At 34.6% G+C, this 13,831-nt stretch overlaps 1 protein-coding gene across 5 annotated transcripts in view; it reads left to right on the forward strand.

The window, feature by feature from the left end:
* The window catches only part of LOC136039222 (period circadian protein-like), a 569,811-nt gene extending 556,749 nt beyond the window's left edge, over positions 1-13,062 (forward strand). For all 5 annotated transcript variants that reach the window (XM_065722755.1, XM_065722758.1, XM_065722757.1 and 2 more), the window contains 3 exons: positions 2,034-2,159; positions 3,667-3,792; positions 12,777-13,062. In XM_065722755.1, the coding sequence (XP_065578827.1) occupies positions 2,034-2,159; positions 3,667-3,792; positions 12,777-12,854 (330 nt within the window). In that variant the 3' untranslated portion in view covers positions 12,855-13,062. The remainder of the gene's footprint in view (positions 1-2,033; positions 2,160-3,666; positions 3,793-12,776) is intronic.
* The last annotated feature ends 769 nt before the right edge of the window (positions 13,063-13,831 follow it).

Genomic DNA, 13,831 nt, shown 5'->3' on the forward strand with positions numbered 1-13,831 from the left:
CTGACAATCTATTTATATGCAAAGACAATGGGACAGCAAAGAATGTTGTATATTCGCAAGTTTTACGTAGTTAAAACCATATATATATATATATATATATATATATATATATATATATATATATATATATATATATATATATATATATCTATCTATCTATATTCACATCTATCTATATTCACTATATATATATATATATATCTATATATCTATCTATCTATATTCACATCTATCTATATTCACTATATATATCTATCTATATTCACAGGTGGGACATAGGGACACAACTACAATGGCGCGTAACTATTATGGCGCGTAACGACTTACGCGCGCGGGGGGGCTTGGGGGGGGGGGGCGCGAAGCGCCCCCACCAACTAGGTGTTGGGGTGGCGCGAAGCGCCACCCCAACAGCTAGTAATAAATAATAATCTAAATAATAATCCTCCTCTAATACTCTAAATAAGGGCCATCGCTAGTATGTCAATGATAGAAAAATTAATGACATCGGAGTAGCAGAATAATCTTTAGTGAAGAAGCAAGAATAATGAGGTTGAGTTTGCAAAAGTTAGTCAACAGTTTTGGACTAATCAAAAGTAAATATGTACAGGCTATCACCTCTCACAAAATCAGGCCATAGATCTTGAAAAATGAAGAGCTAGCCATCGCTTCTTTTCGAAGCTTAGACTAAACGAAAAAAAAAACTTTGTCGGCATGATGCCAAACAAAACCTCCTCAAACCCAAAATGATTAGTCCCAAAACCAACATTATAAATTAGAAAAGGTAGCAAAAGATATTCAAGCACTTTGAAAGACTTAAATTAAAAAATTTAAATATTTGAAATTTTTTTATAATTTTGCGTTAAAGACCGTATCAAATCGCCAGTACCTATGTAGGGAGGTGGAGCTCTTCAAATGGACCTTGAGTTTCAGAAAAGTGCAGTTTGACGCCCTAATATTAAGATGCACAGGCTTATATAAGTCATAGGCTTAAACAGTCAATAACAGGTAGGGGGGAGGATTGTGAATTCTTTAAATTGATTTTAAGCTTCAGAAAAATGCAGCTTAATGCTTAAATATTAGGATTTGTAGGCCTATGTAGCTCATAGGCTTAATTAGTCGGTAGCCAGGTAGGGAGGGGGGTCGCAGATAAGGGGTAAGGTTAATCTTAAGAAAAGCGCAGTTTAAGTCCCAAATACTAGGATTCGCTGGCTGTTTTTATAATTCCAACAGATTTACTTCTTGCTCTTTTCAAGTTATTTTAACTCCTTCTAACAGAAGGGGTGGATATGACCAGACTCGGGGGAACCGTACTGTCATTTATGTGTCCGGCATTGTCTCTCTTTCATAATTCCCAAGACCACCTGGCTAAATATGACGTATTCGAGAAAGCGTAGGAAATCGAGGTGATTTATAGATAGTTCAAAAGAAAGGAAATGTAAATATTTGTGGCTCGCCTCCGCTAAGCCATCCTCAACGCAAAAAGAATAAAAGACGAAGCTAAAAAAAAAAAAAAAGGTGAAAAATCACCTCGATTGAATTTTTAATACGGTGACTGAATAATAATAATTGAACAATAAAAAATTGAATGGCGGATCAAATTCAAACTTAAGAATCTATTTTTGTTTAATGATGCCATATTTTGTATAAGGACGTCATTTTTGTGGATGTCATAGCGTATAAAAAGTGTACGTGGAATTATTCACGAACGTAAAATGCGAAACGCAATCACGGCCTACTTTAGTGTTTTTATTGAAAAATCGGACTCGAGTCGTCGATTTTGGATAGACGTCTCAGAATAGTAAAGAAAGTCTTTTTTCCCTCTTTTCGTTTTTTAAACATGTCAAAATCTAGAAAGTTTCAAAATTATAGTCACATCGATTTAGTCATCGAATTTTTTTCTTTCTTTTTTTTTGCCAAATCCAGCTTGACCCAAATCCAATACGCCTGTTATTTAAGAGTTATTGGTCGTTAACTGGACTTTCCTCTCTTTTTTTACTTTATTTGATTAACCAAGTCAAAACTGTTCTTTTTAGACCCCTCCATGGATGGAATCTGTTGAGTCAACGCCAGACTTAGTCTACCGTTATCAAGTCCCAGAAGGGCCTTCCTTGGAAGAGATCCTTGAAAGAGATATGGCTGCTCTTCAGCAAATGCATCAGGTAAATTAGCACTTTTGTTTATTATTGCAACAGTTGTGTAGCTTCTACTCTGCAGATCCCCCTCAACGGCATTTGTCTCTATAGTAAGAAAAATTCGAAAGTGCCGCTTTAAAAACTAATTTACCAGTAAGGAGATTTTGTTTCAGAAGGACGGGACTTCTTCGTCAGAGGTCCTTGAAAGAGATTGGGTTAATCCTCAGTAAATGCAAGAGGTACATTGGCACCCTTCGCTTACAATTGAGTTTCCATTGCTTTCGAAGGCGAAATTCTTGGAGCCCAGGTTTCAAAGGCCGTAGTACACGGTTCAAAGATTCTTACTGATGTCGGTCCTTCAGTACGGGATCAGCGCCAATTCATGAAAATGTAGGGGCAGAATGTAGTCTTCAAAATCTAGGGAGGGGGAGAAATTTTGCTGTTTCTAATTATTTTAGAAATAATTTTCTAAAAAATTAAAAGCAACTTTCCATTGCTTTTACTCTGCGGATTTTTTTATCCAAAAGATTCTTCCAAGTCTCTAAGAAATTCACATCGAGGAGTTTAATAGACAGATGTAACAGTTCTACTCCAAAATTATTTTGGGTAACTTACCTTTGATAAATACTTCTAAAAGGAAGAATTTTCTTTGACTTTTTTAGACATTTGTTTGCGGGAGGGGGGAGGGTAGGAAGATGGCTTAATCTATTTTTGAGTTTTTTTAAGGAATTAAAGGGAGGAAGGGAGGAAAAATACCAGGGCGCTTTGATAGGAAGATTGAGTTTAACATTATGAGATATTTTATGGGAATAAAGGGGCTGGGGGGAGTATTGCACATAAGGACCACTCACTTTAATTTATCTGTTCAATTTGGATTCAGGTTTATATTTCGATTGACTCGTTGTTGTGAATTTCTGTGCTATTCATGGCATAGAAAGGCTTTTAGTGTTTGTTAAAATATCATTTCGTGTGTATCAGCAGATTTAATCTAATCAACAAATTTTATGTAGAAAAAAATATAAAAAGGACGAATTAGTAAGACCGTATGAATTAGTCATACGTAAAACAATAGAAAAAAAATTTAAGAAACAGTAAAATTAGATATATCTATGTAAAAAAAAAAATAAATAAATAAACTGTTCTTGTCAAAAATGGGTTAGATACAAGGCAGTATCGAGGGGGAAGAATAGATTACTGGGTTTGAATCCCCGCTCCCGAAGTTTTTGTCCGACCCATATAGGTTTTGTTGTATTTGTAAAGATTTTGCCCCCCCCCCCCGCAAAAATAGCCCCCACTCCTTACCAAAAATGGATACACCCTTGGTTAGAAGGTACAGAAACTACGAAAAGCTAACAGACGATTGATCCGTTGTTTAAGTTGACAAAAAAAGGACCACGTATTAAAGGGCCGTCCTTTTTAGAAAATGGACTGTGAATTTGTTGAGAAGGGTCTTTCTGTCATCTTCCCCTCTGTTTATGTATATTTTCTATTATTAAAACTTAATTCTTTAATTGTTTATTTATTTTTGTTTAAGCCAACAATTGTAAATGATCAGTTGTTTGCTCTTTACCGAGAGTTCGAAGCGGAAGATAGCAGAATTAGGCTCCATCTCGAAGAAGGTGACAACACAACTTCGTCCGGAGAAGAAGCTATTGCATCGGTGAGTTTTGCTTCGTAAACACGGTATTTATGGTTGGTTTTAAATTTAAATTATGACCTATATCATGATAACTGGGATATTATTCCACAGTTGCACCTCATAGCATTCATTGCTATTTTTTTTTCTTGTTTTGCATCACGGTTGTAGTATTTGTAGGTGACATAGTATTTATGGTTGGTTTTAAATTCGAAACACCAACTTAAAATTATGAACACCTTTCGGCACGCCCCGCGAGTGACAAACTTATATCATACATGACACAAATGACACATTGCTGATGAGCGTATTAGTTGTTTGGTTGTACTAGCTTTATTCCTAAACTAATTAAGTAGACTTCTGGATATGAAGGATCTGCCACTTCTAACGAGAACAAGTAATGAAGTACAATAAATGGTCATGCTACGCATCGCTGCGTATGACCTATTTCATGACAGCTAGGATATTATTCCTCAGTTGCACCTCGTAGCATTCATTGCTATTTTTTTCTTTTTTGTCGCGTACATTTTGGATATATTTCCTTCAAAGAGATGGAGGTAATAGTTCCAATCTATATATATAAAAATAAGTTGTCTGTGTGTGGATCTGTGGATCAGGTGACGTCACCTGAAAAAACTGGATCAGGTGACGTCAAAACTGAAAAAACTAAAAAAAGGCAAAAACTACAAAAAAAACTAAAAACTAATAAAAAAAATAAAAAAGCTAAAAAACTAAAAAAAGGCAAAAACTACAAAAAAAACTAAAAACTAATAAAAAAGCTAAAAAACTAAAAAAACTAAAAAAAGGCAAAAACTACAAAAAAAAAACTAATAAAAAAAATAAAAAAGCTAAAAAACTAAAAAAACTAAAAAAAGGTAAAAAACTAAAAAAACTAACTACAAAAAAAACTAAAAACTAATAAAAAAAATAAAAAAGCTAAAAAACTAAAAAAAACTAAAAAAAGGCAAAAACTACAAAAAAACTAAAAACTAATAAAAAAGCTAAAAAACTAAAAAAACTAAAAAAAGGCAAAAACTACAAAAAAAAACTAAAAACTAATAAAAAAAAATAAAAAAGCTAAAAAACTAAAAAACTAAAAAAACTAAAAAAAGGTAAAAAACTAAAAAAACTAAAAACTAAAAGAAACTAAAAAAAGGAAAAAACTGAAAAATAAGCTAAAATAAAGGTAAAAACCAATAAAAAACTAAAAAAAAAAACTGAAAAAACTAAAAAAAGGCAAAAACTACAAAAAAAAACTAAAAACTAATAAAAAAAAGTAAAAAAGCTAAAAAACTAAAAAAACTAAAAAAACTAAAAAAAGGTAAAAAACTAAAAAAAAATAAAAAATAAAAAAAAAATAAAAAAAAGGAAAAAACTGAAAAATAAGCTAAAATAAAGGTAAAAACCAATAAAAAAAAAGACTAAAAAGAAAAAAAGGAAAAAACTAAAAAAAATTTTCATCTAAAAAACTAAAAAAAACTAAAAAAGGTAAAAACTAAAAGAACTAAAAAAGAAAAAAATAAATGACGACACTCAAAGAGAAAGCGACCAGGACAAAAGGAATGTTCGATTAGCAATCAACAAAGCACCGGGACACAGGGAGTATAAATGACGACCAGGACATAAGTAAAAAAAAAAACTAACAAAACTAAAAAGAAAAAAAACTAAAAACTAATAAAAAAACTAAAAAATCTAAAAATCTAAATAAACTAAAAAAGAAAAAAAAGGAGAAAAACAAAACTAAAAAACGAATGTATATACAGACCGGGACACCGGGATACAAATGACGACCGGGACACAGGGAATATAAATGACGACCGGGACACAGGGACACAACTACAACGGGGACACCGGGGGAAACAGGGGGATATAAATGACGACCGGGACACCGGGGCAGGGAATGGTCGATTAGCAATCACCATCAACAAAGCTCAAGGGCAATCATTAGAATCATGAGGTATAGATCTGAATACAGATTGTTTTCCCATGGACCATTATATGTTGCATGTTCAAGAGTCGGTAAACCTGACAATCTATTTATATGCAAAGACAATGGGACAGCAAAGAATGTTGTATATTCGCAAGTTTTACGTAGTTAAAACATATATATATATATATATATATATATATATATATATATATATATATATATATATATCTATATTCACAGGTGGGACATAGGGACACAACTACAATGGCGCGTAACTATTATGGCGCGTAACGACTTACGCGCGCGGGGGGCTTGGGGGGGGCGCGAAGCGCCCCCACCAACTAGGTGTTGGGGTGGCGCGAAGCGCCACCCCAACAGCTAGTAGTTTATAATTTTAATTCTAATATTCAAAAGTGTATTTCAAATAAAAAAAAACAAAATCATACAGAATGGAAAGTGTTCTATACTATTAAACCAAAAGTTATTGTAATAAAGTTTAAAAGGCTGATTGTAATTTACTTGCGAAATATTGAACTCAGTTTCACATAAACAAAACAATTACCTAACAAAGTTTGGTAAATTCTCGACCGCCAATGAAACTGGCCCCAGGAAGCAGGGCTGTATCCAGGAGGGGGTTAGGGGATTTGAACCCCCCGAAATGTTTGTCTGACTCGTAAAAACGTAACAAAAATGAATACAAAAAAAATTTTGCGTTTTTTAGTTTTTTTTGTGTACTAGTAGGCCTACTAGAAATTACCAGTAAAAGAAAGAGAAATGTTGTACGCATACCATTGAATCAGGATGAAGCCTATGAGTGGATGTTTGATGCCAATTATTTTAATGTGATAATTATTTTAATGTCAATATTTAATGTCATTATTTTAATGTTGGTTTAAAATAGACTTATTAATGTTTCATAACAAATCAATCAATCAATCAATCAATTTATTAATACTAAAGAAAACTATTACAAAAGTAAATCAATTAATAGGCCCAGGAAGCTATGCTTGTAATGGGCCACAGAGAACAAAAATAAAACACTTATAAAATATATACACAAAAAAAAAAAAACAAAAAAAAAAAACACTGGAACAAGACAAGATTTTAAAAGAAGAGAAGTGACATACAAATTGGGATAGAATTAAAAGAGAAACAAAAATTATTTAACTGGAAAGACCCGACGAAATAATGCCTTTGCAGAAAGAAAAAGAGGGACATCCAAAGGGATGGAGTTCCATAATAGAATTGACTGATATACAGGAGACCTCTGAGCTGCTGTAGAGGATCGTTTTGGTAAAATAAATCGTCGAGAAGAATTACGCAAAGAAGAAAAGTACCTACCTGAGCCTGTCCTTGAGAAAAACTGCTGCAGGGTCGGTGGAAGAGTACCTAGAAAAGCAGAATGCGCTAAATAAAGAGTATTTTTACCTATAATATGATCCAGCGGAGCTATTCCAGTATCATTATAAAGATCAGAGGAAGGGTAAAGCCGAGGGAGAAGAAAAGTAGCCTTCACTGTCCTATTTTGGGCTCTTTGAAGTGAGCAGAGAAGAGATTTATTAGTATTGCCCCAGACAGAGCAGCAATAAGAAAGGTAAGGATGAATAAAAGCATGATAAAGAGAAACCATAATATCAGGAGGAAGAAATGAATTAATCCGGTGCAACATTGAAGACTGGCGGAGGATTAAGGAACGGGTGTGAGTTATATGCGGTTTTAAAGAAAGAAAACAGTCAAGATACACACCAAGAAGTTTCACCATAGTAGCTTGTGGTATAATATCATTCCCAAAAGTCAGGGTGATTGGCTCCTGTACGTCTCTCATGCGGTAAGGGGTCCTGAAGTTGACAATGGCACTCTTTCGGCTGTTAAGAGCCATACCATTTGACCAGCACCAATCCTTTACTTTATCAAGAAGACCTTGAGCTATAGAAGTGGCAGATGGCAGGTCCACTGCAGCAATGAAAAAATTACTGTCATCAACAAAAAGAACAGGGTGAACATGGGGATGAAGACCATCGACAAGATCATTAATGTAAATTAGAAACAAAAGTGGTCCAAGCACAGAGCCTTGTGGGACACCTTTCAATACAGGCAAAGTAGTGGAAGAAGTACGGTTAACCAAAACATACTGAGATCTCTCTGAGAGGTAGGACCTAAACCATTCTAGTGGGACTCCATGCACTCCAAATAAAGTTTAGATAGTTTAGACAGAAGAACATTGTGGTCAACCATATCAAAGGCTTTTCTAAAGTCAAGATATAGACCCAAAACACACAAGCCCTTGTCCATATTAACACGCACAGACTCTGTTGCATCAGAAAGTGCATGCAAGGTAGAGAATGAGGGACGAAAACCATACTGATGGTTAGTGATGAGAGAATTTCCATCAGTCGAATTAGTACTAAATACAAATGAAGAGAGTCGACGATACACTACTTTTTCAACAACCTTTGAGATGACGGGAAGAAGAGAAATAGGTCTGTAGTTTGAAATTAGAGACGAATCACCTTTTTTGTGCAAAGGTAGAACAGTAGCAATTTTAAATGAATGAGGGAAAATACCAGAAGAAAGAGAGAGGTTAGTTGTGTGTGAAATCGGATGAGAAACAAACTGACTAATTTTTTTAAGGACATTATTGCTCAAACCAAAACTATCAACTGAACGACTGCTAGGAAGTTGGGAAATAATACTAGAAATATCAGTAGTACTACATGGGGAAAGGAAAAAGACTTCTCTGCCAAGGGAAAACAACTTACTCTACTCGGGGGTGGAATTAGAACTGAAGGAAGTGTGGTGAAATACGAATTGAAGGCACTCGCTGAGGATTTTTGTCCACAACAAAACCATCAGCATTTCTATAAAGACATGGAGAGGAATGTTTGTGTTTCTTGCGAGAGAGAGCTTCATTAATTACAGTCCAAACCTTGTGCAAATTCCCCTTGCATTCATTAATTCGACGCGAAAAATACAGCTTTTGCTAAACGAACTGAAGAAGTGAGCACATTTTTGTAATGTTTATACTTCAAAAGATCATCCTGTGTCTTACTTTTACGTGCAGCCTTGAACAAAGACGCCTTCATATGGGTTGCATTGATCAGACCTCTAGACATCCATGGGCATTTAGGTGTAAAATTCCTTGGCTTATTTCTAAGAGGAAAATGCTTATCCAACAGAGTTCCCATACGACACAAAAATAATCTAGTTGCACAATCAGCATCATTAGCTTCGAGAACACTAGACCAACCATTACTCTGAAGACCATGTATTAAATTAGAAATTTCCTTATCTGTAAAAGTTCTAAAAGAAGACTTACCTTTCTTATCCACAGTAATCTCAGTTTTAGGCACAGATAGTGATAGATAAATAGGAAAGTGATCAGAAAGATCAGTGAAAACAAGACCAGAAGAGAATTTCAAATTAGGAGAATGAGAAGTGAAAATATTATCTATTAAAGTGGCAGAATTTCTTGAAGGGTCAACGCGAGAAGGAAAAAAAAATTGAAGTAAGTAGCCCTGAAGAAGAAAATACATCAAAAAGATGGTCACATTCATCATTTGATCCAACATTTAACATATTGCAATTAAAGTCTCCCAAAACACAAATTCGTTTTTTAGAGAAAGTCCCCACACCGGAAAGCTGATCAAGCAAATCACAGAACAGATGTGTTGGAAAAGGAGGGGGCTTATAAAACAAACAAACAGTATCACATGCAAACTGGCTTTTCAGATCAATGACAAGAGAATAAACTGTCCTACTATTAGACACCACTGATGTAAACAAGGATTCAAGGTCAGATCTTCTACAAAATTCAATATTAGATTTTATAAACAAAGAAATACCCCCAGAACACTTTGTTACCATTCTAGGGACGTGAATAGCAATATAACCATCCATATCGTAAGCTGTAAAATTATCACTATCAGATAACCATGTTTCTGTCAAGCCTATGACATCAAAAAGGCAAGAATTATTAGACCACAAATACGATTTAAGACTGTCCCACTTATCTCTTATTCCACGCACATTCAAACAAAATACATTAAAGCAACTATTTGAAGAGAGTGAGGGCAAAATGTTATCACAATAATCAATGGTGGTGTGATAATTGCAGCTAGAACTAACCATAGATTCAAGGAGAGGGTCAAGAGGGTGTGCCTCTTGTCTACCAGCACTACTTGGTGGATCAAATATAACTGAATTAAGAATAGAAGAATTCAAAAAAAAGGAGAAATCACCCATATATACTACACATGACAAATGTATACAATAACTTTACAAATGAACACAATATCCATACAAGCAGGCTGAAGTAAGAGAGGGTGGATTGAAAGGTAAAACATATAGGCAACAATAGAGAAATCAACTGCAAGAACAAAGACAATAATAAACTACTAGGTTCAAAGGGAATAAAAATAATAAACAACATTATGCAAACATAAGAAAAACTATTAGATCATAAATAAATTTACAAAACAGAGCTGAAAAAAAGAGAAATGGTTTATTTCAGTCCTGGGAGGGGCTTGGATGAGCTGTAATTAACTGATAGAGAGTATCAACTTGAGATGCCTCTTTGACAGTAATCACTTTACCATCAGAAAGCTTTGTGAGTATTTCTCCTCCACTAGACCATGTAGACCTCTTCCCAAGCTTTGATTTAGTATAATTAAGTAGCTGAAGTCTAGACTTTGTGAGTGACTCAGAAATAAAGACACCACTACCTTGCAAACATTTCTTTTCTCTAAGAATGAGCTGCTGCATTCTAGAACTGCAAAATTCCACAACAAGTGGACGAGGTTTCAAACCTGAGCCTTGTTTACCAATCCTTCTAGCAGAAAGTATATCATTCTGGGTCACAGGAATACCAGGAAATCTAGTACTGCAAAATCCAAGGAATCTGCTTTCAGAAGCTTCTGGATAAGGGTCTTCTTTTAAACCAAATAGGACCAGCTGATTTGAGAGTTTCATTTGGTCAAACTGATCACTCAGACGATCAACATTGGATTGTATTGGTTTCAGAGAATTTTGCAGCTTTGACAAACCTGAGTCAAGCAATTTCAGGGAGGATTCAAGCTTTGTCATCCTCAGATCATATTGTTTGAGTGATTTTTCAACAAGCACATCAAAATCCATTTTCAGGCTAGTGTATACCTCTTGTTTGATTATTTCTATACTGTTGGCATCAAAAGTAGCAGGTTCATGACTAGGGGTAAGTTTTTTAACAGAGGCCTCAACCAATGGACCAACTTCAGTAGACAGTGCTTGACTGACAACTTCTGCCATTGTAGTTTTGAGCGTTTCTCAGCCTACAGCTGAGAATCTTCTCACCTCTATTTATACCTGGAAAGTGTGATTTTTTGAGATTATTCACTTGGTTGTTTGAAATAAGTTTTAAAGAAATTGTCGCATTCTTGTCAGTTTTAACATGATGAGCTGTGAAATGCTAATTAGTTAAAATTGACAACGCTTTTTGTACGCAAAGTTCAAATAGGAATTATTTGTCAATCCGAAAGATAACTATATCTTCAAAGGAATGCCAAACCTTCTCAAGCTGTTCTCAAGCATATGTTTTTAGCTTATTTTTGCCGACTTTTCACACACGTTTCTTTCTTCTTTTTTTTGGAATAACGCCCACCAAAAACTCCACAACCGCATATGCCAGTCTTGTTCATTAAAAATTGAATTCATTATTCTTCCTAATTTAAAACATAGCTTAACCAATCAAAATAATCATAGTTTATTTTCACTGTTCTTGGTATTTTAAAGAATATAATTCAATGGATTTTGTCAAATTCCTCTTTGAAAAGGTATTTAGTATCCATTGTCGTGCAATCATTCATTGCTTTTTGGGTATTAACAGGCTACTTATTTGTAAAGATTTGATAAAAGGAAGCTTTCAATACAGAGACGGATTGTCACCAAAAAAGGCACTCTATGATGATGAGAAATCCCACTGCTGAATCTATTTGAATGCTAAGTATCCGTAACCGCATGCCAATCACTAATGTACAGTGAAGCATATAGATAAATTTCCGAGACACTATGCCAATGACTAACCTATCATACAATATGCTCGATTATATAATTATGTATTCCAATTATATGCTCTGTATAAATCGTAAGTGTCCGTAATTCCATGCCAATCACTAATCTTAAGCTTTGAAATTGATCGTGCGATGCTAGACGACAGAGAGAGAGAGAGATAGAGACTTTTATTTTAAAAACGACTTTCACAGCGCTTGGCGCCGAATTAGCGCTTTATGTCAGGTATTACAGTCAGATAAAACTTGTGAAATAAAAAAAAGAGAAAACACAGACACAGACACACAGTGTCAGACAGACAGAAGTCTGAAACCAAGCGATGATCTGTCATTCTGTTATCAGTAGTTTAATTGATGATGAACTTGTAAGCGGCTTTGATAAGTTTACCGTGTTTTGTATATATACCATGGGGAATTTATGGTAGGCACGCCACTTGCCTGGGTAGAGAATTTAAAGTGCTGAAACCCTATAGGCAAGTGTGTATTCTCCTGACGAACAACTTGTGTTGGGTTGTTGCTTCCAAATTATTTGTCTTTATTGTTTTTATTGTTTGGTAAATGACGACATATACTTATTGACGACATGACTGCTTGTCCATGGATTATTCTTTATGGTTGATTGTGTATGGCTATGCTCTTTGACCTGTGTGATTGTATGGATTGTTCAAGTGCTGATCTATATTAATCACTAATGTAGAAAAACAGTCTTCCTTTTCTCCTTCTGTCTTCCTTTTTTTAATGTGTTTGTGCTGTTGCATTGGTGATTTCTCTTTTCATTATAATAATATTTATATATATATAATAATAACCATGTTTAGTCTCACGACTTAGGAATCCAGTTGAAACTTCCAAGAAGTGTTTTTGGTAGAGGGAGAGGAAGAGACTCAGAAGTTTGTGTTGGAGGAATGTTGGCAAAACGATTTTTCTTTGATCCTAACAAAAGAGTCGGGGTTTGTATTACTTTATCGTCAGACAGTCTCTTTTGCTAGTTTTATGGTAACATAACTAATAAATATTTTAACGTTATTTTTTTGTAGCACAAAAGAAAGGCAAGACGAAGGGACGACTTTCGGCGTTCGATGATTTACGAAGAAAACGCGTTTCCCAGACCGTGACAGCGTGTAATCTGAAATTTGTTGCTTATATACATTTATATTTAATCCAGAAAAAAACACATATTTGAAGGTTTATATGTACTTCAAGCTAACAAGTTTTTATCCTTTTTTCATGTTAATCCTTTTGAATATATTTATATTGCGTGGTTGCGACATGGCTGACATATATTTTGATGTATTCAACGTAATAAATTGTATTCGAAAAGTGCGTTAAATTTTTGGGTTTTATTCAGGATATCCTTCAAATAGGTCCCTTGAGATGTGGAATTTTTCACTTTGCTTTTTTATTCTTCTTAAATGAATCGATGGACAATAATATTTCTCTAAAATTAACATTGCTTGTTAAAAATGAAGTTTACGAGCAGTGACGTCAATTCACGAAATGTTAGGGGGAGAGCAAAATTATATTTTTCAAAACAATAGTGACTATTTCCGATCAAAATGAGCTACCTAATTTTCTTATCAATTTACGAGTATTAGTCAGTCTCAATTCTCGTTTCTTAGGTGAACACCAACTTAATGGTCATCGAATAAAAAAATATATGTTGTGAACAGGGACGTACGTAAGGGGGAGGTTTGATACCTCTAGACTGGCGATTTCCAACGTGTGGCACATGCCCCACCAGTGGCTCAATCGCAGGACGTACGCCCTTCGACTCGTTATAAAATAGAGCCTTAATTTCGACAAACTATTCTTGTGAATGACGTCATACATTGTATAAAAAGTGTTGCATTGAGACAATATTCATTTGTGTAAAATATGCCAAGAGGACGACCTGAAAAAAGATACCAGGTTAGTGGCCTTTTAAGCTTGCTTCGGGTGAACACACGTAAAATTCTGAATAACAAATTTTAAAAATCACGAGGGCATCAGGATTTTAGAAATCCCTAGGTGGAGCATGCCCAAAATCGGTTGGGACTAGATTGCTCTAGACTTTTAGAGACTACACATGTTCTCATTTTCTTTTGAAGAAGTA

This window comes from Artemia franciscana, chromosome 19, assembly GCF_032884065.1.
Source record: "Artemia franciscana chromosome 19, ASM3288406v1, whole genome shotgun sequence".
Lineage (NCBI taxonomy): Eukaryota > Metazoa > Arthropoda > Branchiopoda > Anostraca > Artemiidae > Artemia > Artemia franciscana.